We start from the raw sequence: 26,617 nt of genomic DNA, 5'->3' as shown, positions 1-26,617 counted from the left end.
CACACTCTGTGTCCAACATACTGCACACTGGGATGAAAGCAGCTCAGTGGGCTGAGATCAAGCCTGCGGGTCTCGTTGGGAACACTTTGCGGTGGGGAGGAGAGGGAAGCAGGGCTCAGTGGGAGCAGGCTTTGCTGTGAATTATTCTTGTAAATGGTTTTATAAGCACATACCCCTTCTCCTTAAAGAAGAAAACACCCACCTTCCTGGGACCTGACCAAAATAGGAGGTGGTAGTGTTACAGATCACCAGGGAAGCCAGAGGCTGAGATGAGCCAGGGTCTCAAAGCCAGAGACTTCCCCTTGTGTAGCCACATGTGGGCTGACTTCAGCTGCTCCTCTCTGAAGAGGGATAAGGCTTCTTCCTGTGGAGTCCCGAGGCAGAGCTCCCCGTGCCCCCCAAAAGAGGCATTGTTTCTGTGGCACCCCAACACAGGCAGAGTCAGGTCTCTGCCAGCAAACGGATAGCCTCTAGGTCTCTGACTGCTTCCCGGAAACGGCTCGTGGGAGCACACACTACACGTGCAAGCCCATCACTGCATGTGCAGTGGGGATTGTGTGCAGCTGGGTGCTTGGATCACCACGCCATGGTTTGCACACAGTAATGAGGGTCCGGAGGCCAGGCGTGCGAACGACACCTGCTATGTGCAGACACGCTGGAGCAGGGCTGCAGCGGTGGCTCTGAGGGACAGTGTCTCCAGTGCTGCTAATCTGCCTGCAAGAGATGCACTAGTCCTCTGGCCTGGGGTGCAGGAGGTGAGGCTACACCATCTCAAGGGTCCCTTCTGGGCTAAGGTCTGGGACTCCATCACAGGCTGGCACCGGGGCACAGAACTGCTGTTTCTGGTGCTGTATTCCTAGTTCCTCAACTCTCTCCCCCTACCTCTGTCAGTAAAAACAGGGCGTTATCAGCTCATTAGTCAGCTCCATAACCACCTCTCCCCTAATTCCTGCATTCCCCAGGGACAGACCAGAAGCAGAGGCAGAGCTGACTGATTGCCTGGGGCATCTTCAGTTCAACTCACTGTGCACAGAGGCCGAGGACTGTACCCCTGCTCCTTGCCCTGGGCTATGTTTGGATTGCTGTAGCAGATGAGACAGGAGCCACTCCTCAGTTTAACTCAGCATTTCCTCCTACTCTCTCTGCATGTCTTTTCATAGCCTCCAATGAGGTGAGCGCTGGCTCATGAAAGCTTACGCAGCTCTGATTCAGTTAGTCTATAAAGTGCATCTCTACCTTGCTGTCTGCCATCAAGGAAAGTCAGCATTGGTGGCAGTGATCACATGCTACCTGGAGAGAGAGCGTGGTCAAAGCAGACACACACAGGCAGCGCCGAACCCACGAGAAGTGGGCAGCACTGTAACGTATTCACACAGCGAGGAAACGCACATCTTTGGCCATGTGCAGAGGATGTAAATCGGTGCAGCTCCATGGACTCCATGGTTAGTTTACACCAGCTGGGCTGATGGCCCCATCCTCATCCATAAGAGTCTGAATTAGTAGCACAAATGCCATTTTTCATTTCAGCTGCACCTTTAGGTTACATCTGTTAAGGTCTTAAAAGTTTCCATTAACAGCTTTATAGTTCCAGGATTATGACAACAGCTCACCAGCCTCAAGACTTGGTAAGAAACGCTCGGGGCCAGAGCTGATTTCTTCTTTTAATGAAATGATTTTGAGCCATTTCTGAGTTTTTAGAAAGCAATAATTATGACTGTGTGATTCCAGCTGTCGCTTTGTGCTCCTTTAATTTGTTAATGTTCTCCAAGATGGAGGATTCTTTTAATCTTTACTGTGGAGAAATTGCTTCTGGCTTTTTTTTCTTTCATAGTGAATTTTGCCGCTGAAAAATCATATAACATAAATTGAACAGCTACGAGTGAAAGCTACAGCACTCCACACTTGGCAAAATCTCCACAGAGATCAATGAGAGCACTGCCTGCACAAAAATGTCACTATATATGCCTCCTTCAAGAGACACCTGGGCAGTGATGTCTTGATCAGTTTGGCAAACCTTGAATTTTCAGAGGCCTGAAGGAGTTAGGTACTTCATCCATCTTGCAGTTGTGCCACAGAAGTCAATGAGAGTTTTGCCACGGAGTTCATGGGGATGACAATCAGAGTCTAGCCTGTCTCGGAGGCTGGCTGAACACGGAACAGCTATTCCGTATTCGCAGCCTCCTTCCCTTTCTTTGGTAAGTTGAAGTCAAAGCTACTTTCATGAATTTTTTTGTGGTCAAATTCCTTTTTATGAGCTGGGTGCGAGCCAGCCAGCTTATTTCCAGTGACATTTCTCATTTTATGCAAAGCTTTTGGTGGAATTTAGAACCCACTTTAATGGCTGCAGATCTTCAGGCTTTCAAGATTCAGGACAGGACCCCCAACAGCAATTGATTTTTACAATACCTGTAGCAGGCATCACTAGGGCTCCGGCACTGTGCTGCTCTTCTCCGCCGGTATGTGGGAGGGGTGGGGGGAGAAGGGTTAATCGTTCGGAGAGAACGAGGTGGGAATGCTCTCTCTGATCAGCCCTGCTGTCACACATCTGAAATCCATTTTTCTGACAAATGACCCTAAGACTAGTGAAAACACAGTGAAATGTTTTTGCTCCACGCCCGGCTGACTAGAGAGATGGGGCTGGCTCTGCAGCATGTAGCCACACAGAGTCCTTACGGGAATGTCTCCATGAAACTCAGTGGGGGCTACAGGTTCTCAGCACCTGTGGGAACCTGTGCGCTCGTCCTCTTACATCAGTGGCTAGAGGACTGAGCTACACAATGGAGATACAGAGTTACATGCTGAACGTCTTTCCCTTACGCTGGAAAATTTCAAGTGGGTACGTACCAGCAATGTGCATGCTGCTGCACAAGATACAAGATAAAGGCAATCCCTAGGTGGAGGATACCAGTCTAAGGCCCTGGAGGGACAACACATTTACACCAGTATGATCTACATCAGTTTTGCCCACGATGCATCTTGCACTGGGATCCAGAGTGGACAGACAAGTAGCTATTCCAGGGCACTGTTCACAGAGGCACTGTTACGAAGTCTTGCCACGAGGTGGCAGGGAGGGTACTAGCCTGTCTGCGCTGGGCAAAGGGCTGTCCCGGGATGGGAGGTGACGGCTGGAACCACACGTACGTAACTCACACAGCTACCGTTTTACTCCTGCTTTTCCCCTGGGTTACGCCACGCCAGACATTACAATGCAAGCACTGACATCACCTGTGTGCTTCCTTGTTTGCATCCCTGCCAAGGCTGGTTACACAGGTACAAACAGGTCATCTGCCCAAGCCATAAGGAACAAGTAAAGAAAGGGAGACATTCTGTCCCCACCAAAATCAATGTTCAAATTCCCACTGATTCCCACCGATTTCATCTGGGCCAGGATTTCACTCAGGGATTTCACCTTGTATGGAAAGAAGAGGGAACAGCAGAGAGCAACAAGCACGATTACAGGCCTGGGAGGCAGGACTTCTGAGGAAAGGCTGAAAGAACCAGGGGTATTTGGTCTGGAGGAGAGATGACTGAGGGGGGTTTGATCATGGTCTTGAAATACCCGAAGGGCGATTACAGAGAGGATGGAGATGGGCTTCTCTCTGCGGCTGAAGGGGACGGGACTAGGAGCAACGGCCTCAAGCTGCAGCAGGGGAAATTGAGGTTGGAGATTAGGAGGAAGATTTGAACAAGGAGGTGGCCAAGCATGGGAACAGGCTGCCTCGAGAAGCCGTGGACTCTCCATCCTTGAAAATGTTCAAGAGCTGGTTAGGTGGACACAGGGCTGGGATGGTTTCGTCAGGGATGATCCAACCTTGACCGGAGGACTGGACTAAGTAACCTCATGAGTCCTACTTTTCTATCATCTCTCTTATTGACCTCAAGCTTTGACCTCCAGGACTGGACTTACAGTCTTTAGGCCCCAGCAGGCAGCTGTCAAGGTCCTGACAGAAGGAGTCACCTGAACATAAGATGCCTCCTCTCCTGGTTTGAGTGTTTGAAAAGGATGGAGACCCACTGTATTTCCTCTCCTTCTAGCCTCAGTGCTGGGAAAGAGGACAGATTTGCCTCATGCTGGAGTCCTGCCATGCCGTGTGCGACTCTCCTACCAGACACAACTTACTAGTGGCTGTTTACTTTGCCTCTGTGTCGAGCCATCCCCAACGACCCTATTTCCCTAACGAATGCTCCTCGCTGCCTGCAGTGACTGCACCAGCCAGCCTAGGCAGCACCTTCCCCTCCACCGCATCCTGACATGAATGTGACAAAGTGACTTTCTGCAGGAGCTGCACAGAGCAGGCAGCCGCGAGGGGAGAGGAGCGGGCTTAGAGCAAGTGGAGGGATGGAGATGGGGAGAGATGCATGAGAAGGGATGCAATGAAAATGCTGGAAGGGAGGGGAAATGACAGCGGGAGGGGAAGCAGAGACCACCTGGAGCACTGCTGCACGATGACATGCTGAGGCCCGAAGCTATGTCCAGTTGAAGATGCCCCAGACGATAAAAATAATCCACAAAATCAGATTTTCAGGAAATTTTAAGATTAATTCTTGTTATTTCTGAACAAATTGATGAACTCAGTATGAGTAATAACTGTAGATCCATCTATATGTATATTTTTGTCATTAGAATGACAGTGTCCAGGAGGGGTTTTCTTTAGAGGCCCCTCATATTGTGAGACCCTAAGCTGTATCTTAAGTAGCGTAATCCTAAATCCGGCACTGACCCTGAGGAGGACAGGGGCTCTCCAATGAGGCTTGCATTGACTCCCCGGGCTCCTTCTGTGCCTCCCCAGTTAGGAAACAAGAGTGCTGGGCCTTGCCAGCCTGCTGTCTCCTGCACCCCGGGGATGGTGATAAATCCAGTGGCCTGTGGTTTAGTCAGTCTCAGCACTGCGGAGAACTCCCTTGCCATTTTCTCCTCCTCTTCCCTCTGGCCCTGGTTCCTCCTGAGCCTGGCTGGCCCGTGAATGAACACGGCCTCCGAGCCAGCTTGTGCAGCGGAGGCAGCACCGGGCAACGCACTGGGAGATGAAACTTGCTATAGTGGCTGTTAGGGATTTATCTGCTCTTCTCTCTTACTTGGCTGGAGAAGCACAGAGAGAAGCCAAATGCTAGAAGTTGTCCTGGGCCAGACCATGCTGTAGAGCACAAGTGTCAAAGTCAACAGGTCCCAGAGGTCAGATTGGGACTGCAGGGTGCCTCGCAGGCTGGAGCCAGACCCACCTCTGGCAGCAGGGCTAGTGGTAGTCGGGCTGAAACACCTGCAGCTGCCTGAGCTGCTGCGTTAATCCCCCCACTGCTTACTCCGCTGTCAAAATCCCAGTTGATCCAGGATCCCCATGGGCTACGTGACACAGTTCAGAGGGCCAGTTCCAGCCCTGGTCATATATTTGACACCCCTGCTGGACAGCATTCTTATGAATAAGTAAGATCATGGGAGACCTAGAAGGAAAGTCAGGCCATCTAAGTGCACTCAAAATAATAAAAAACCCATTGTTTTCCCATTTTAAACCCAAAGGGCAACTTTTCAACTGGCTGGAAGAAGGCTTCCTCTGGGCTGTTCAGGTTGCTGAGCTAGGCACCTGCTTTGGCCTCTTCTGAATCCACGTCAGTGACCGCAGAAGGATTAGGAGGGTAGGATCCCCCCCTGCAGCTCAGCCCATGGTTGACAGTCCCCAGCACTTGCTCTCTCCATTTGGGAAGGAAAAGTGCACAATGAAGGGGAACCACTGGTGTGGGAAAGGATACTGAACTAAACCCACTGATAAGCCAGGTCCCAGCTTTCCACATCTGCCTTAACTCTTCTCTGACAAATCTCTGGAGCGAACCTTCATATTACAATTCAATTAAACTTTCTTTTAATATCAGTAACTTTGTTAAAAGGAGGATGCAAGGAACCCCTACTCAATCCTTTCAGACAGTATAAAGATTTTTTTGTTCTAAAATTGCTCTGGTGACTTCCTGGTTAGAAAAGCTACATCTGGACTGAAATGACACGGATGACAGGGGAGCATCATTTTTTAAGCAGATACCCCCCAAGAAATCAATTTATGATGTTCTGCTAAAAAAGTACAGTGCTTGTTATAGCCCCACATGAAGAGTTATTCTCATTATTGAATGGTATCTCCATCACATGCCAAAGGCTGTGAAGCCCTTACTTACACGGAGTAGTACTCTGTGAATAGTCCCATTGAAGTCAACAGGAACAAGCATTGAACAAGATACCGCACAGCATGAATAGGAGTTACATGATCTATCTCTCCAGAGAGGGGTTGTTAGTGTTTTCCAAAAAAGGAACATCATTTGGAGAAACTGGAGCCAACTGTCCCAGAGTTGCTTGGGTTGAAACTCCAGTATCCAGCATAGAAGCTATGCAGATACATGTATAGGCTGTATAGGAGAGCAGACCATTTTTTCCATAATTTAGGCTAACGTATTAGAGTTCTCCATTGCCAGAGTTTTAAGATGAGGCTGGCAGAAACTAGGAGCTGACGGACATTACTTTGGTACATTTCCTTGAACTGATAAGAACATTGCTACAGTGGGGTGTGATCATATCTACCTTACTGGAGCTGTTCCCATCCAGATTATTGGTAAAGAAGCGTGAAGTCACACCACATGACAGAGTATGGTAGCTTGGATTGGAAAAACAGTGTACACTGCCGCTACCTTGAGATACATCTGGGAAGAAAACAAGTCATCACAAAAGACTCTGGAAGCCATAACGGTACTTTGGGTAAAATACCTTAAGAGACCAGATTCCAAAAAAACTGATAAGCATTTTGTTACACGGCATATATCTCCAGAGCAGTTAAACTATCTTGGATTGCCTGAGCCCAGCGTGGAATTTTTTACTGTTACTATTATGAGAAGAACCACTGCAAATCAGTTACAAAAGTAAAACAGCATTGAGTTTTATCATCTGGAAGATGCTCATTAAAAATAAAAGTATTTGCTGGTTATCAAATTGCATTATATTTAGTGGAAAAAATGCAAACCCCAGAGAGTGGTAAATCTATCACAAATTCCTCCTACAGCTGAAAACCAGCTAATGGTCACTTAATGAAAATAATCATATATTTAAGAACGTTTTAATTATAACTTTTTAATACAGGAAGTGCAAGTAACATTAGGTCTGACAAGTATTTTTACCGATGAGGTTAGCACATTTACTACTGCCAGCTGATCAAAGACATAAGAAAGGAAATGCTGTACCACTGAAATGCAAACAGTGATAGTTGTACTGGTAAGTAGAAGGCCCTGCTACATACTGCTTTTGTTAGCTATGAATACACTTATTGTACCAAATAATGTACCAGGGAAAGCATTTATTCTACATTGCCATTTTAGTTAGCAGCACCAATCCTGACTTTTTTTTTTTTTGTTTAGGTTTGACAAGAAATTGTTAAAATTTGCCTTTGAATAGAAGCAGCAAAGATGAACTGTTAAAAAATGAACCAGCGCATTTAACCAAGCCAGGCCTTGCATACAAGCAAGGGATTAATGCGTTACTGCTGCTCTGCTGACATCTCGTGGAGATCTCGGGTCAGTTAAACAGACTGTAGTGTCACCTCTTTCAATAACTGGTTCCCCCAGGCGGGGCCAGGATCGAGGTGAGCCTGTAGGACGCAGCATGAAGAAGCTGCCCTTGCAAACACCCCTATGACCAGACAGGCTGATCGATTGCTTCATGCTCCATCCTGGGTTACCAGAGCCCTTTTGGCAAGACTTGCCTGGCGGCCAGCAGAGCTTGACTTCCAGAGGCTGGCTCTACAGTGCAGGAACTCCAACTTCAGCTTTTAGCTCCAGGTACATCAGCAAATTTTGTGCTAACGTCAGAATATTGGGATCCAGGGCCTGGAAAGACCGAGGCCAGTGCTCTGTATTCTGGTCATGTCTAACACAGCTGGCTTACAGGTCTTTGTACCCAACTCTTTCAGCTGGAGCACGGCTGCGTCCCATAGCATCCCAGGGACCAAACTTGTGTTTGCGTGGTCAGGTGCCATGGTGTGAGGGGCAGGATAAATCCCTCTGGACTGTCACGGATATGGAGTAAACATTCAGCACAGGCAATTCTGCACAGTGCTGGGGCCACAGAGACGGGATTGTCTGCCAGGACCTCGCCATCTCTTATAACTATAATTATGTGACACTAACAATAGAATAACAGGCAACAGCCACCACTCTGTGACTGTAAATGAGACCTGAGACCAGAACACCAACTGAACAACCATTATGGGCTCATCAGAAATGCAGTAGCTCACTCACAGCCTTGGACCTGCTTTAGAGGGAGAATAAATGTTCGCTAGACTAGCCCAGGTCCTCCATGCTCCTAAAGACAAGGGAGCTTTAGTTTCAACCTCACCAGCCCAGACTGGGTTGGTCCCATGCAGAGCAGTGGTATGCTGTAGGGCAGTGGTACCCAACTTCACTGGCCCCTAAACGACACCACCAAGCTAGAAGGCAGCACTGTGCTTTGCTCCCTTGTCAAGCTTAGTTCAAACTCTTTCATTTTCTGTGGCTTCAAGCAATGCCAGAGGGTCCTGCAGGCAACATGCTGCCTATGAGTCATGGGTTGGGGAACCACGGACCTACAGCTTCACTCAGGTATCTGTCAGTGTTGTGTGGGATCTTAGCTGAATACAAAAAATCAAACCCGTAACCTCCTGGCCGGGAGGTGACTGCTAATCTCCGAGTCGAATTATGCGTCATCTGTGATGTCCTTTCTCACATCTGGAGAAGAACGAGCTGTGAAAAACAGCTGTAAGAAAAAGTGACCACGCTGCCCTGTTTCCTGGATGAATGAATCTGACTCGTACACAAACCTGAATCACCAACAACCTTGTAATCTTTCGCTGCATGCAGCCTCATGCACCCAGGATTACTTCCATGCAATTCTGTTTGACTCAGGATGATTTACCCTGATAGCACTGTCCATTTTCATTGTCACAAAGCACTCACAAGCGCTGCTTAAAAACTCCAGTGCCGGAGCACTGCCACCCCGGTTCAAAAACACTCTCTTTACAACTAGACTTGTACTCTACTCTGAGCTGTAAGCAAGGGATTTATATTTAAAGATACCATAAGGGGCAAGGCTTAAAATACCAGGAACAAGCAATGATAATAAGCTAGGATGAGTCTGCTGTGGTAGGGCCACACTTGAACCTCAGGGCTCAGTTCTCCAAGTGCAAAACCCTCCTGGCTCAGAACCAGGAAGCAATGACATGTGGGCCTGCCAGTGGAGAGGAGGTCCACTAAGGCTTGGATGAGGCCCAGACTGCTCAGCCCACTGCAAGGTCAAATTCCCACTGCCTTCAACTGGACCCTGAATAGGAGTCAGGGATCAGGAGGGAACAGTGAAGACACAAGGATTTGCACACACCTGTCACCTGGTGGGATCAGGACAGTGAATTTGAAATGAGGAAGTGGCAGTGGGGCCTGGGGTCAAGTCACAACAGGAGGAGATCTGTAAGGACTCAAACACCTTAAATACAAACCCGCCCAAACAATGCAGCTGCATGTTGTTTTCTACCTCCTTCCCCGTCACAATCCCAGGATGGGCTCTACTACCCCGGGCACAGGCTCTGCAGAGCAGGTGGAGTCTATATGGCTACAGAGCCCACCTAGGCAGAGCTGACTCTGAGCCGGTCATGTCCATCACTGTCCTAATTTGACAGTGAGCTCTTCTTGGTGGGAGCCATGTCACTTCTTGTGTCCATGAAGCGCTCTGCTTTCCCAGGGAGTCTTAGTGTGGAATTCATATCTGGGATGAAAACATTCACAAGGCCCTGCACATCCCTTAACCTCACGGGACTCTGTGCTGTCCTTATTCAGGCAAAATGCACACTGGAGTCTATAGCTGATGAAGCTCTGTCCTTCCTGCCCACTGGCAGAACAGCTACGGCTAGTTAAAAGGCTGCTCCATATGTCTGAAAGTGAATTAAGAGAACCCCAATAGCTCCTGGAACTGGGTAGAAATGTTCATATAATATTCTGGCATCAGTTCACAAGCCAAACTCCAATGTCAGTCTGAAGTCTATGTGACCCGTAGGCAGCACTGGAGTTCTCTCTCATGGTCCACTACAGCATGTGTATGCGCATGTACACACACATGCACACACATACACACTCGTAGTCATCTAGTCAGACTACCAGCTGTTATTTCCCAACTATGCTCCTGTCTCAGCCTCTCTTCCCCAATTCCCTGCTGAGGAAGCTGTGTGGGCTCTGTCTCCAGGCTTTCTGATCTAAAGACAGAGTGGCTTGTCCTTTGTTGGTCCTTTTCTGCTACCTCTAACAGCACAGTATATCTTTTGACCAGCCCCTGTGGGCAAGGGAAAAGCTCTGTTTTGGTGACTGCTGTAAAAAGTGATGGCTGCTCTAGCTCCACAACAGGTTCCTGAGCAATCCAATTCTATTGTTAGGAGAACTGATCTGAGGAAAAAGATCTGGAAAAGATGGTCTCAGCTTTCCACCAGAGGATTAGATGTGAGATGGGTCTGGAGTGATCAAATTATCCAGTGTTCCTCTAGGGAAGCTCAGACAATGATACCCAACCCTAATAAGCACTGCTCAAAAAGCCAAGAAGAGGGCATTTCAGCCTTTGTCTAATCCATCCCGAACAGGGCACTGAAAGGATTTAACATTCTGCCTTTGCACTGGACACAGAAGTCACCAGTTCTTCTGCATGCAGAAAATGGTTAGTCAACACCCTGGAAATTGCTTCTTCTGCACCAGCAGTAGCTTGAGAACTAGCCTGACACCCGGAAGTGACTGGGCTTCTTGGGGTACAATGTGCTCTCGGCTGCAAGTCTGCAGTTCAGAGGAAGGATATGGCTAGGGTTGCCAACCAAAGACTTTTTTTTTTTTTTTAAACTAACAGTCTGCACTTTTTACTGACACCCAAACTTTTTTACTGATATACATTTTACATAATGCAAATGTAAACCTTCTGCCAGACCCTAGACAAATTTAGGGGTTTAACACCAACCACAGTAAAAATGTTTGGGTGTCAGTAAAAAGTTTGCAGATTAATTAAAGCTTGCAGATTGACATGATTAATTTTTGTTTCTTGGGTTGGCAAGCCTGCTTGGGCAGTGGCTTTATACCCTGCTGTCCCCACCTCAGGGCTTCCTACTCATCCCCACACCCTGATGCCCCAGACAGCACTCCACCCCATGCTGCTCCCCACCATCCCATCCCCTCACTAGTCCTGCCACCCCCTCCAAGTATGGACCCCAAAAGAAGGACTAGTATCTGCCTACCTATAAGGCAACACGTGTTACTACCAGATGGGACACAGCAGCAGCAGCACATGGCTGGTGATGGGGAAGGAAGCTATGGAAGCTCCCGTGAACTACAAAGCTTTCACAAGAGCTCTGTGTAAGATGCTGTGGTCCTGCTCAGATACCAGTTGAGGCTACTCTGCTCTGTCTGCCCTTCATTGCTTGCCTCCAGCTTCTTTCTGATAACAGAGCTTTAATAAAGCTCCTAGTTGCTTAGTTTTTTTTTTAAAGGTGGCTCCATTTTTCATGGACTTCATGGACTGGCATTTTTAACCTTATTTTTGATGAACTGTCCATACATTTATAGACAGTTGGCAACCCTGGATGTGGCATAAATGGAGTCACCAGCTCAGGGAAGGAAGGCTTCCCTGGCTAAACCTGGGCTACCGTAATCTTTCGTTTTATGAATCTACCTATGTGGCCAGTGAGACTAGTTCTGTTTAAGGATGAGAAAGCATCAAACCCCCAACACTAGCAGGCATTTTGCCTGGATGAAGAATGTCAGATGGGGATGCCATCAGGTGAACTGGGAAGCTCTCCATGAGCAGTAAATCAAAAAGCCAGCCAGCTGGTGTGGTCCATACTCTCCTGGCCGGATGGGCAGCTAATCTATCCAGCAATGCAGAACCTCAGCAACATTCCTCTCTTTATTTTCTAATTTGCAAATTGTGCCTCTCCCAGACCGTGGGTACCATACACCTTCATTGTAAATCAATGCAGATAAATTAAATTGTGAAAGCCTTGTACAGAAGTTGGTGGCTGGCCAACCTGAACTCAATGAATGGCTGGGGCATTCAGAATGTTCCTCTCTGCCTAGAGCACAGCTTCCTAGTGTGGACTTTACACCATGTCCTATGAAACCCACCCGTGCACCTATGTGCCACAGTGATCTCTGTCATGACTTAAAGCCAGTTAGAGAGGGGATCTAAGGTGGATTTCCTGTAACTACTAGGTGGAACAGGCAAGAGTTTAGGCTGAGCTGATGAAGGCATAGACAGCTGAAGTGGGGTAGGCCACCACGGGCAAACATGTCCACAGCAGATGGACCAAGGTCCTAGGGCCATCACAGGACCCAGACCCTGAAGAAACCCAAGCAGTAACAGAGGCTGATGAGCTCATGCTCTCTCTTCTGCAGAGACAGATTTCCTCCAACACATAACCTGTTCAGGAATGGTCAAGAAATGGCAGCCAATTACTCCCAAGGAATTACAGCACCTTCCCTAATCCCTCCCATCTCCCCCTGTAAGGGCCTGGCTTACTCTGGGAGCCAGGTCATCACAGGACACAGCAACAACCTGCTGGGATCCAAGCATCTTCTGACTATAGATAGGGAAGGGAGGCAATGCAGGATTGTTGAAAATGCACACTAGATGAGCCTCTCCCTGGTCTGGGAGCCTCTGTTCACCCTAGGACCCAAAGTACCAGCCTGTTATTCATTTACAGGAAAGCAGAACAAGCTCAAACTAGAAGGCTAGCATTGATGGGCACAACCCAGCAAAGAAAAGAAAGAAAACCACCTGCTATGGAGTATCCTACTCTTCATTAGTTAGGGAAGAAGGGAGAGGGTGAAAAGTCACTAATGCCTAAACAAGCCATCAAGAAGAGTGCCCCCCCCCCAGTTACAGGAGGAGAAGATGGATGTGAGTGGCACCACCTAGCTGCTATTAAACCCCACTTGATAACATCAGAAGACATTGTGTTGGTTATCTGGCCTTATCTATAGTGGTTTTGGAGGATGGTTCCTGCAGGGACAAAGGCAACTCCTAATGGGAGGGAGCTATCTGCAACAGAAGGCACAACTGCCAGGTACAATCCAAGGATCACCACACTCCTTGATGTTCCCCGACTAAAAACCTGATCCTACTGTCCCTATGTAGGGAAAACTCTTATTGGCCTCAATGCAAGGACTGGGCCTCATGTAATAAACACAGCACAGATCCCAAAGCCATCTGGCAGAATATGGTACTTGATCTCCCATGCACAGGGCAGGTTATATCAGCTTTGTGTTAGGTTTGCATTCCCAATCCCGGCTGAAGACCACCACATTTGGGGGAAGAATGTAGGTGTAATTTTTTCTGTAGCTAAATGTTGCACATTATACATAACAGAAGCTCATTCTTTTCCCTACATGCAGTGATGTGAATGCACATTCGATTAACATAAAAAGACCCTTACCAGAAAGTGAGTAATCTGTATTAGTCATCCTCATGGCTGGAGTGTAAGATACACTTGGCATTTCATGCCCCTTCTCCTTCTGTTTCCGTCGATACCACACAAACAGTGCCAGCAAGACCATAATAATTAGAAGGAGAATAATAATTCCAATGATTGCTCCCACTGAATGCCTCTCTGATCCAAGAGCAGGGCTAATTTTAGTATAGGGATTTAATTCTTCCATCATAAGAGCCGCTGTTAAAAGTAATTCATAACACACTGTAAATTGAATGGCACAATTCATCTTTCAAAGATTTCTTTTCAGCAAGAACATCATTGTAAAGGGGGGGAAACCCCCCTCTAAAGCACACAGAATTTCCCCGTACCTTGATCACACCTGATCCCTTTGAAGCCTGGGCTGCAGTAGCAGGTTCCTGTGACGTGATCACACGTCGCATTGTTCATACATTCGCACAGCTGTTTGCAACCATAGCCAAACGTTCCAGGTGGGCACTCTGCAAAGGCAAACCAAGGAGTTGGAGAACTTCTTACAACTTTTATCAAGAGAAGATGAAATCCTTGTTCTGTTAAAGTCAATGGCAACATTCTCCTTGACTTCAGCAGGGGGCAGGATTTTATCCAGAATGTTCACCTGAACATGTTAAACATGCTTGTATTAATTGTGGGTGTGCTCTTTGGGTTGTAATGTCCCTTCTGGAAAAGTCTTGTAGGACTTTATATGGATGAAACCAATCTGGTTCTACAGGAATTAAAAATGATCCCAGGCAATTATCGTAATAGGCTACAGGATTTAATAGAGACTGAGGTCCATTCCACAGACTTTCAGAAGATGTTTTGTGTCTTCTAAAGAGAGGTTATCACTCTTCATTAATTCTGCAGAACCTTTCCATACGGGTTGCAAATGTAATTTTTAGTGTATATTTAGAGGGACCCAATGGATTTTTACTAAACAGAGAGCACATGTATTTATAATTATCCTCACTAATACCAAAAGATGAACATAATAATGTAGATGGAATTACAAAATTGAGCATCTGAATGGCTTGGTTTGCTTGGCTTATACAATATCAGGCTTCCTGTATTTCTATCACAGACAAAATGATTGAATGTCCAACTGAAAAATTTATTCATACAATTACCATGATGGCCTATTACAATAAATCTGTAGGCAGCTTATTATGCTTCCTCGGGCAACATTCAATAACAAATTGAAAGAAAAGCCATAAACAAGTTCTGGCATTTCTTACCACTTTCTATAGGGAAAGCGCGTTATTGAATGCAGACTCACTTGCTACGTTTCTTCATAATAAATGTTGCTGGTTTGAAGATGCGACTTCCTGTATTTTATTACAGAGGGTTTGCATAGCATGGTAATACCCACCCAATGCCAACCTTCAATAAGTAACTTCCAGTAGTCAAGTGTTCATATTAAGTAACTCATTTTAACCAGCATCTGTACAATGATTTGCAATACTTTCAGTAAGTTATAAAACTGTCTCTCTCTCTCATTATGCATGCCATTTCCTCAATGAGAAATAATAAAATGGTGCTAATTAGCACTCATGCTTATATTAACCTGCAGTCAATTTAAAACACGGGACATTTGTGGCCTCAGTTTTCAGCATTTCATCACTAGAAAAGTAGTAGCATTTGTGTGCTTCACCTTCACACACAGCTTTGATGACTGGCCCAAGCAGGATTCAGAGATTTAGACCTCTGCATGGATAAAGGAGAGCCCCAGAGTCATAACAGTGTATAGCAGAACTAACTAACAAGAGGGCTTTGGAAGGGACAAGAACCCTTAGGTTTCAGGGCATACACATGCTCTAATGATTTAGGGGGCCAATCTTTTTGGTAGGCATGCCAAAACCTGACTTCACACCCACCCCAAGCGCCACTCCGATCCCCTTCCTCTGTCCAATCTGCTGCTCTTTTTGCACCTTGCCCTGGGCTCCCTGCCCTATGTGCTATGTCTTGCCTGTCCCCTTCTTGATTTGCCACATGCCACACACAGGCTGTGCATGCCACAGGTTGGCCAACCCTGCTCTACTTGACATAGACAGGTGAAACGCTAATGTGAAAGCAGGTTATTGTCTACGGGTGCCTATGCCCATGCTTCGACGTGTTCTAATTAACTGAGTCCACTGGAACGTTCTAATTAGAACGCCCCACCGTGCTGCAGCATCGTGTGTACCCAGCCTCCCACGTGTCAAAATGGTGATGGGGGAGCTTTAACTAAAACTCATTAAGCGCCCCCATGGCCATTTTGAAATGCAGGATGCTGAATATGTGTGATGCTGTGGCATTTGAATTAGAGCAGCTGTCCAGGAGCTACTGTAATTAAAATGTCCTTCCCTCCCCCACCCCCGGAGCACAGATATAGACATCCTAAATGCCTCCTATACCTTCCTGTGCAAAACCTGGTACTAGGCCATACTGGGGAAAAGATACTGGGCTAACAGCCTGTTAGTCTATTCCAGGAGAAAATGTCCTATTAAGTGGGCAGTTGCCATAAGTGTGTGTACAAATGAACAGCTAATGTATTAATCAGTCATTTGTATACAGTTACGATGACTGCATGCACTGTCCAGAACTGAGCACGCAAGCCAGGCCCATGGACACACAGCCAGGACCAGTCCCTGTCTGCGCATTCAGAGCGTGGGGTCCTGCATCTCATGAATATCCATGCAAACATCCAAAAGGCTGAAGAGGGCTCAGACATACTGAGGAGCCTGAGATGGAGGGGACTCCCAATTTGAGAATAATATGACATATTATGGCTTCACCCGGGTGCAAGCAGAGAAAACCACGGGGGCCAATGCTGCGAGAAGGTGAGCTGCAATTCAAATAAACGTGAGGGAATTCTCTCCTGATTTACTGTATTAGACAAGTGGGTAATTATTCAGCTCCAACCCTTCCAGTTTCCAGCAGCCGATTGTTTGCTGCTCCAAGAAGCTGTTTAGCACAGGGTGTTAAATATGCCAGCAGGCACCTGACAGCACTCACAATAACGTCTGCCAGTCTCCTTGCGAGGTAATTGGAGTCCGTTGTTAAACAATCCCTCACAATGCCAGTTAAATGCACATCTTTCCCCAAATGCCGTGCCCTCCACCCCCTTCGCTGATGCTAAGTTCTTGCCTGCTGATCCATTTGCAGTGAAAAGCCTGACACGTTGCACAGCAAAAACAGCAGCAGCACATCACTGCAGGTGATGTCCTGACCCGGGCTAAGGAGCAAAGGTCCCCTATGCCCCTTCTGTGGGCAGCTCAGACCTTGCAGCCAGGCTTGAAGACTCCTTGCTCCCCCCCCTGGAGCACGTGGGCAGAGAATGGGCAGAGCGCCAGCTCTGGTCTCTACACCGTGTTCTTGGCTGCAGTAATTGTGCGGTAAAATATGCACTGGGAGCTAATGACTAACTCTTGGAAGTAGGGGGGGCTTCTGAGCTACGCCTCCACCAAAGGTTACTTGTGGGGTGGTGCAGGTCACACATCACCTCTTTCTGAAGGCTGTGTCTGTGGTTCTGGCCCCTAAAGGCTCTGCCTGGTGATACCATATCAATTCTGCAAGTCTGAGGGGAACCTCAAGGGACTGAGCTCATGGCAGGGCTGAGGCCCCCACCCCTGGGCAGTACTGACGTGGTATGAGGTCCCCCCTAGCAGTGAAAAAAGAACACACCATAACTGCAGAGGTAGTTAGCCCTGTTAGTGTGAAGTCAGGCAGAAGGCAGGGTAGAGATACACCTTGTAGACTAACTGAACCAGAGGTGCATAAGCTTTCGTGAGCAAGTGCTCATTTCATCAGATGCTAGGTGAGCTAGCTGTTGCTCCTGAAAGCTTGTGCATCTCTGATTAAACTAGTCTATAAGGTACATCCCGACCCCAACGGCAGCACTGGTGGCTGATGAGGTAGGGAAGACCTTCAAAAGCCTAGAAAGGCACAAGGGGCCTAGTTCCCACCAACCAGCCATGTGAAGCTGGTGCTGCACTATTTTTGCCTTTCAAAAAACTCCCTGCACTTCCAGAGACAGAGAAGACTGCATGTAGGCAAGACCATGGATGAGATTCCCCTTGAAGTCTCTGCCAGTCCCACGGTTCTGTGGTCCTAAGCCTGGTGGGTGAAATGTTTCAATGGGAAGGGGCTGTGAGTTCCAGGAATCCCCTGGGAAGTCAGACAGGGAGATAAATGGAAAACAATTTCCTCCTGTTTCTTAAGGTATTTTAATGTGATTTTGGTGCCCTGAGGGCATTAGCAACAGTGTAGAAAGCTTCTGACCAAGGTTTATTAACAGGACTTTGTTCTGACATCCTGATGTGCCTTGGAAATCGGGGCTATGAACTGCAGCATGCTGCACGTGCCCAAAAGGTCAGGAAATACCAAGCACAACCAGTGCAGAGCTACTGGACACGCAGCACCCCATGTCTGTACACGTAGCTTCCTGATGGCCTGCCTGACCAGCCAATTTGCCTACTCAAACACAGATGCCGCTGCTGCTTGGGCCTTTGACAATGTGCCCCACCAGTTTCATTTGTGTTAACAGGTGTGCAGCATTCTGCTCTGGGTACTCAGTTGAAAACCATGTCTAGCTGGCTGCAAGGCTGCAAACATATACAACATGGTTGTAAGGAAATGCCCATAGCTGCTTCCTGGGCACGATTCTGCCAGCCCTTCTCCAACACACCCTTTTTCCATGCCGCTGTTCCCACCTTTACACTGAATGGTCTGAAGAGTTCCAGTAAAGTAAAGGAACTCGCTCAAGTCAGGTTGAAATGTCTGACTGGTTCAAGTGCAGCACCTGTTGTAATTTCTGAGCATCCTCTCACTGGGAACACACTCCATCCTGCACTGGCATTGATGAATTCCTAGCTCACGATGCATTTAGTGTGAACGTCTACCTGGGTGGCAAACATGGGTCCTGTCCCTTTAGACCAGACACACAACAGCACACGTTGAAGAGAAGATGAGCGATCAGCCTGAATCATTGCCAGCTTCAAAGGCATTTACAGACTACGCCCATTCTAGGAAACCTCCTTGAAGCTGAATTGTTACCAGCGGATGTCTGTTTCCACCAGGAATTGCCAAGGAAATGAAAGACAAAACGGTAAATGGAGAAATGCAGCTACTTACTTTGCTCACACTGTTTGCCAGTAAATCCAGTTCTGCAAGTGCACTGCCCAGTGATGTGGTCACAATCCGCTCCATTCTGGCACTGGCAGACATTGGCACAGTTTTTTCCATAAAAGGCTGCTGGACAACCTGTCACAAATCAGAACAAGGAAAGGCTAGGAGATACACTGGAACCTTATCGCAGCAGCATTAAAAATACAAAACATAGAAGACTTCAAGTTATACGTGCCCTCAGCCTCTGTACATTCATTTTTTATTTGATGATCAAAATGCAGAAAAGATTCTACAACTTCCTTGAAGAAGCTTTTCTCACATCTTTCTAAATGGCCTCTTAATTGTCTGAAAGGAAACACCTGACCTGCCTATATAAGCTGTACTTTCAAGGAGCCAGAGATTATGGTTACAGAAAAAAAAACTGTCTTAAAGGTGGCAGGGCAATGAATTATTGGGGAAAAAAGGGTCTTCCTGAGTGTATTCCACAGTTCTGCATTCTTTTTTGTAGGGCCCTGCACAAGGCCAGAAAATGTGGTCTCAGAAGGAAAAGAAACCTCCTGTGCTTTTTCTAGACCAAGCCCTTGATGCTGAGGTGTAGAGGTTTATGTACAACTTGTACAAATATGAAAAGGAATAAAAAACCCTACGTGGTTGGTTCCCTTTCAATAAGCGCCTCCAGTATCTTCAGGACCGATTTCTCCATAGTAAAGTGATTCTCTACACAGGGCTGCAATACCATGAACACGCACAAGGTAGCAGCACACACTTTGACAGACTCACCCACTGTAGAATAAAGTTTCTAAACGGCTTACGCTGAGTACAGTAGAGTCCAGTCCAACCGTGAGTACATCTACATTCTCCATCATGAGGACTGCACATTGCTCCATTGTGGCAGCTGCATGTGTGAAAGCAATCTGGACCCCAAAACCCAACGGGACACGCTACAAAACAAAGAGAGATCATAATCAACACCTCAACCAAACAGAAGCTTGTTAGTTTTGTTAAGCAGTGACAACGGCAGTGCTTGCCAGCTTTATACAGGGTCCTGCAATCATCTGTACTGTCAGGGGGACTCTATACCTGTGTAGAGAGTCCCCTGACACCACTGCAGTGCCATACTTCGCCCATGAAGATTACTATACAGGACTGGGTCTTTGACTCATAGGTGGGCTGTCTATGTAGTAACCCAGACAGCATTAAATCACAGAATCATAGAAAATGAGGGTTGGAAGGGACATCAAGAGGTCACATCTAGTCCAACCCCCTACTCGAAGCAGGCCCAGCCCCAACTACATCATCCCAGCCAAGGCTTTGCCTACCCAGGTTTTGAAAACCTCCAAGGATGGAGCTTCCACCACCTCTCTGGGTAACTCGTTCCAGTGTTTACTACCCTCCTTGTGATAACATTTTTCCTAATATCTAACCTACACTTCCCTTGCTGCAACTTGAAACCATTGCTCTTTGTTCTGTCATCTGCCACCACTGAGAACGGTCCAGATCCATCCTCTTTTGAAACCCCCTGCAGGGAGGTGAAGGCTGCTGTTAAATCCCTTCTTGGTCTTCTCTTCCCCAGACTCAATCAGCCCAGTTCCCTCAGCCTCTCCTCACCAGTCCTGTCCCCCAGCCCCCAACCATTTTCATTGCCCTCCGCTGGACTCTCTCCAATGTGTCCACATCTGTTCTATAGTGGGGCACACAAAACTGGACACAGGACTCCAGATGTGGCCTCCCCAGTGCTGAATAGCGGGGAAGAGTCGCTGCCCTCGACCTGCTGGGAACGCTCCTACCTATGCAGCCCAGGATGCCATTAGCCTTCTTGGCAACAAGGACACGCTGCTGGCTCCTATTCACTTTACTGTCTATTGTAACCCCCAGGTCCTTTTTTGCAGAGCTGCTGCCCAGCCCAACAGCCCCCAGCCTGTACTTGTGCATGGGACTGTTCCATCCTAAGTGCAGGACTTTGCACTTGTCCCTGTCCTCATCAGACTTCTTTTGGCCCAATCCTCCGATTTGTCTAGCTCACTCTGAATCCTAGCCCTGCCCTCCAGCCTATCTACTACTCCCCCCAGGTTGGTGTCATCTGCCAACTTGCTGCAGATGCGCTCTGTGCCATCTTCCACATCGTTGATGAAGACATTGAACAAAACCAGCCCCAGGACTGACCCTGGGGCACTCCACTTGATACTGGCTGCCAACTAAACATCGAGCTATTGATTACTACCCTCTGAGCCCGATGCTGCAGCCAGTTTTCTATCCACTTTACAGTCCATTCATCCAGCCCGTACTTCCTTAGCTTGCCTGTGACAATGTTGCGAGACACTGTATCAAACACCTTGCTAAAATGGAGGTACATCACATCCACTGGTCTCCCCACATCCACAGAGCCAGTCACCTCATCCTAGAAGGCGATCAGGTTGGTCAGGCATGACTTGCCCCTGGTGAATCCATGCTGACTGCTCCTAATCACCTTCTTCTCCTCCAAGTGCTTACAAATGGATTCCTTGAAGATCTGCTCCATGATTTTTCCAGGGACTGAGGTGAGGCTGACTGGTCTGTAGTTCCCTCAATTCTCCTTTTTCCCTTTCTTAAATATGGGCACTGTGTTTGCCCTTTTCCAACCATCTGGGACCTCTTCTGATAGCCACGAGTTTTCAAAGATGATGATCAATAGCTCTGCAATCACATCAGTCAACTCCATCAGCACCCTTGGGGGCATCCCATTCGGCCCCATGGACTTGTACATGTCCAGCTTTTCTAAGTAGTCCCTAACCTGTTCTTTCACCACTGAGGGCTGCTCTCCTCCTCCCCGAACTGTGCTGCCCAGTGCAGTATCTGGGAGCTGCCCTTGCCTGCGAAGGCTGAGGCAAAAAAGGCACTGAGCACTTCAGCCTTTTCTACATCCTCTGTCACCAAGCTGTCTCCCCATTCAGTAAGGGACCCACACTTCCCCTGATCCTCCTCTTGCTACCGACATACTTGTATAGCCCTTCTTGTTCCCCTTCACATCCCTTGCTAGCTGCAACTCCAATTGCGCTTTGGCCTTACTGACTTCATCCCTGCATGCCCCAGCAATGTTCTTATATTCTTCCCTAGTTATTTGTCCAAGTTTCCACTTTTTATAAGCTTCCTTTTTGTGATTTAGTTTACTGAAGAGTTCCCTGATCAGCCAAGCTGGTCTTCTGCCATACTTGCTAGTCTTCCTGCGCATCGGGATGGTTGTTACTCTCAGTAAGACTTCTGTGAAGTACAACCAGCTCTCCTGGACGACTCTGGCTTCCCAGGGGATCCTGCCCATGAGTTCCCTGAGCGAGGCGAACTCTGCTTTTCTGAAGTCCACGGTCCTTACTCTGCTGCTCTCTTCCTTCCTTTCTTCAGGATCCTGAACTCAGTCATATCATGGTCGCTGCTGCCCAAGTTGCCATCTACTCCTACATTCCCCACCAATTCTTCCCTGTTTGTGAGCAGGAGGTGAGGAGAGCATGGCCCCTTGTTGGCCGCTCCAGCACTTGCACCAGGACGTTGTCCCGCACACTCTCCAAAACCTTCCTGGATCGCCTGCACACTGCTGTATTGCCCTCCCAGCAGATGTCAGGGGGACTGAGATCCCACATGAGAACCAGGGCCTGCGATCAGGAAACTTCCACTAGCTGTTTGAAGAAAGCCTCATCCACCACTTCCTCCTGGTCTGGTGGTCTACAGCAGACCCTGCCACGACATCACCCTTGTTGCTCTCCCCTCTGACCCTAACCGAGACTCTCAACAGGCCTATCTCTAATTTCTTACTGCAACTCTGAGTGATCATAGATTCATAGATGTTAGGGTCAGAAGGGACCTCAATAGATCATCGAGTCCGACCCCCTGCATAGGCAGGAAAGAGTGCTGGGTTTAGATGACCCCAGCTAGATGCCTATCTAACTTCCTCTTGAAGACCCCCAGGGTAGGGGAGAGCACCACCTCCCTTGGGAGCCCGTTCCAGACCCTGGCCACTCAAACTGTGAAGAAGTTCTTCCTAATGTCCAGTCTGAATCTGCTCTCTGCTAGCTTGTGGCCATTGTTTCTTGTAACCCCCGGGGGCGCCTTGGTGAATAAATCCTCACCAATTCCCTTCTGTGCCCCCGTGATGAACTTATAGGCAGCCACAAGGTCGCCTCTCAACCTTCTCTTGCGGAGGCTGAAAAGGTCCAGGTGCCCCAGTCTCTCCTCGTAGGGCTTGGCCTGCAGGCCCTTGACCATACGAGTGGCCCTTCTCTGGACCCTCTCCAGGTTATTCACATCCCTCTTGAAGTGTGGCGCCCAGAAATGCACACAGTACTCCAACTGCGGTCTGACCAGCGCCCGACAGAGGGGAAGTATCACCTCCTTGGATCTGTTTGTCATGCATCTGCTGATGCACGATAAAGTGCCATTAGCTTCATCACACTGCCGACTCATGTTCATCTTGGAGTCCACTAGGACTGTTTTCTGCCCAAGTGTCCAACCTGTCCAGGTCTGCTTGTAGCTGTTCCATGCCCTCCGGCACGTCCACTTCTCCCCACAGTTTTGTGTCAAAATGCAAAATCATATGCAACTCCTCCTCCTCTTCTCTCCTGCCTGTCCTTCCTGAACCGTTTGTGCCCATCCATGACAGTGCTCCAGTCATGCGAGCTCCCACCAAGCCTCTGTTATTCCAATCGTGTCATAGCTCCGTGATTGTGCAAGGACTTCCAGTTCCTCCTGCTTGTTTCCCAGGCTCAGTGCATTCGTGTGCAGGCACCTGAGCTAACTAGTCAATTGCCCTGATTGTTCTATTCAATCTTACTGCGTGGTGGCATTATCTGCAGAGTCAATTTAGATGGGTTTTTAAGACATGAAAGTAATTTAATTTTCCTTACTGAAGTAGTTTGAACTAGAGAGCACTATTCGCATTGTGAAAATAATGCAAAGGACCTTTAATATCACTGCAAATTTAAAACCACACAATCAGATTATTTACATTGATGAGGACTCATAGCTGAATTAAGATCTTCAGGTCTGGTACATATTTCAACAGGTGCTATCTTAATAGTTCTTTCAAAGCAGACAAAGTTCTCATGTCCAGGATATTGCTGGACTAACTTCCACAATTGTTAGTGCCAGGTGTGAGCATCCTAAATGATACAGCGTATCAGTGAAGCACCTATATTCTGGACGGTTTTTAAAAAATAATCACTTTCTATGATTTCATGTTGAACATATCAATTCATAAGGCAAAACATAGTTCATAGGAAACCTAAATATAGAGAGTGAATATTTCCATTTGGACTTGTATGAGCAGGGAATACAGTCCCTTTTAATGTTTGGGGTGCTCAGTTTGTGACCAGAGGACCTGGTAGATGTTTCAGGGTATAGACAGAGCTCATTAGCTATTTTAGTTTAAAGTGAGGCAGAAGGTAGGGAAGTGTGGCACCTCAGAGACTAACCAGTTCAGAAAAGCATGAGCTTTTGTAAGTAGATTCTAGGAATAAACTTGATATATGGGTATATGAAGTAAGCCACATATCCTGTACATAAATCTTTGTGTGCTAGCTGAAGTATGAAATACCTTTGGCTCCAGCTCTGTAGGTAAATGCTCATTCCTAGCATGTGACAGATGTAAGTCAGTCCAGACACGCAGAGAAATCTTTGCCATGGGCTGAATCCCAGGAAAGGTCATGGAGCTTGTAGATGTGAGTTCAGATGGGATTAGGTCCAAAGCAGGCACCCTAGAACCAGAGGTGAGCCCTTCTGGCTACACTGACTGCACAAGGGTATTAACAGGATTCCCTAACTTCTCTAGAGCTGGCATCAAGAAGCCCCAGTCATCTCCTTTGTAGCTCCCCCTCTCACCTACAGGACCCTTGGTGTTTGGCAGGGCCAATCTAGGGAAAGCAATACAGGCCCTGGAACATGTGTCTACTAGGGCTGTGTGAAGCTTCAGTCTCTGATTTAATTCAGAGGCGATTCAGCGTAATTTGGTGGCTGAATCTCTGAATCCTAATCGAATCGGGACACTCATTAATCTCTCCAAATCGAATCGGAAGCCTCCAAATCGATTCGGAGAGATTCAATGATTCGGCTGTAGACACAGCTTTATATGTTTTTTCTACATACCTCGAGGTACCAGCCATGGCTCATGAATGCTGAGATGGTGGGGTGGACGGAGCGTCCCACGGGAGCGCAGGGGGCTCCCCCGCATGCTTGGCGGCGGACCCAGAAGTGAACTGGAAGTACTTCTGGTCCACTTCCGGATCCATCGCTGAGTGTGCAGGGATCCCCCCACCCCCTGGCTCAGCTACTAGTGCCTTCTGGGTCTGGTGGAGCACCCGGGGTCCTCTCCGTGGCCGATCACCGAGCCAGGGGGTGCAGGCGGTGGGGGTCCCCTGCACGCTTGGCGGCGGACCTGGAAATACTTCTGGTCCACTTCTGAGTCCGCCACTGAGCGCACAGGGGACACTCCCATGCTCCCGTGGGACACTCCATCTGCCCCACTCAACATTCACGAGCCGCACCTGCTACCTCAAGGTAGGTAGACAAAACATATAAAGCTGTGTCTATGGCCAAATCGCTGATTCTCTGAATCAGAATCGAATCTTCAGATTCAGCCTAATTGAATCAGGACACTGATCTGAATCAGCAAATAGAATCACTGTCCCCCAAATCGGGCCAAATCCGAATCTGAATCAAATACTGTCCCTACTGTCTATCCAGCACTGGTTGGCACTAGGCTCCGGTCACATCAGTAGCCCTCACACTTTCTCCAGGAAGGGGCAACCCTGGGGAGACTGTCAGAATCATGACAGTATGCTTTGAGAGGTAGCTAGCCACGCTAGTCTGAAGTCAGTCAGAAGGCAGGGTAGATACACACTTTTATAGATTAACTAAACGTGATATATACAGGGAGTACAAACTTTTGTGAACCCAAGTTTACTTCAATATGCTTTGTCAGTCCAAAGCATGAAGTAGCTCGGACCATCTTCCTTCTGCCTCTACAGGAACTTGTTGCTACAGAACTGGTCAGTCTTCCTGGCAGCCAGTGAGAACTCCATTTTTTCCCCAAGGTTAACAGAAACAAACAGTAATTTCCCAATTACATGGCTAAACATAATGAGCAATTGGTGGAATTGGATGCTTTAAAAAAATTTTTTTTGAGTGACAGCAATATTCTGTCTGTGGAAGACACACAATAAAAGCAAAATTACAGCTGTCTGTTTTTATCCGATTCCTACTTTATCACTGCAAGTTTAATATATTTTACTATGAATGCCATCTAATATGCTAGTTGTATCCTGAATATGAAGTAACATTTCTGAATGATAGGATATTGCTTCCCTCTGTGATCTATCTTCAATTAAGGAACGCTTTCAGGAAACGACACGTTGGGATTGCCAATGCCAATCTTTTTACCTGGGCAATTTTCAAAAAGATACCATGTATCCCTCCAAACCCACACTGACTTATACAATTAAATTAAATTTAATAGAAATATATCATCTTCTTAATTTCTCAACTCTATGTGTCTGGGCCAGGAAAACATTTACTGGTTAATAATTTCTAATGTAAGAACTGAAAGAAAGTGATTAAAAAAAAAAAGAACTTCAACTAGAAATTAAAAGGCAGTGCAGATCTTTCTTCTCGGATAAAAGCTGGTGACCTCACTTTACTGTAATAGAAGATAGTAACCGCCTGTGCAAATTCCAAATGCAGAAACTAATTCAGGCCAAAGCTAACATAGATTAATTAAAAGAAATAAGCTATAAAGAGAGTGAAGCACTGGCTGCACTAACACTTAAGGGAATTCCCTGGAAATTGATCATTTTGTCCTTAATTTTAAAGCATTAGAAGGCTCAAAAGGAAAAAAAATGGTATTTTCAATTGCAAATGTAACAGTGGAGAATATCTTGCTTACTCTGAGAGCAGTCTTTGCCTATCCAGCCCGGAAAGCACTGACAAGATCCATCGATAGGGTTGCAAGTCCCGTTGTTGGTACACTGACAGATTTCAGCACAGTTCTTCCCATATTTTCCACTGGGACACACTGTGGAAAT

At 47.3% G+C, this 26,617-nt stretch overlaps 1 protein-coding gene across 6 annotated transcripts in view; it reads right to left on the bottom strand.

Annotated features, from left to right (window-relative positions):
• MEGF11 (multiple EGF like domains 11) overlaps nt 1-26,617 on the bottom strand; it is a 392,338-nt gene that overhangs the window by 23,772 nt on the left and 341,949 nt on the right. For 5 of the 6 annotated variants that reach the window (XM_059714542.1, XM_059714540.1, XM_059714538.1 and 2 more), the window contains 5 exons: nt 26,479-26,607; nt 19,388-19,516; nt 18,582-18,710; nt 13,823-13,951; nt 13,458-13,691 (listed from right to left, as the gene is read on the bottom strand). In XM_059714542.1, the coding sequence (XP_059570525.1) occupies nt 13,458-13,691; nt 13,823-13,951; nt 18,582-18,710; nt 19,388-19,516; nt 26,479-26,607 (750 nt within the window). Of the gene's footprint in view, nt 1-6,559; nt 6,679-13,457; nt 13,692-13,822; nt 13,952-18,581; nt 18,711-19,387; nt 19,517-26,478; nt 26,608-26,617 lie in introns of all 6 variants that reach the window. The other variant, XM_059714543.1, reaches the window with a different exon arrangement.

The sequence above is a fragment of the Alligator mississippiensis genome, chromosome 11 (genome assembly GCF_030867095.1).
Source record: "Alligator mississippiensis isolate rAllMis1 chromosome 11, rAllMis1, whole genome shotgun sequence".
Taxonomy (NCBI): domain Eukaryota; kingdom Metazoa; phylum Chordata; order Crocodylia; family Alligatoridae; genus Alligator; species Alligator mississippiensis.
This window is presented reverse-complemented; position numbering and strand designations above follow the sequence as displayed.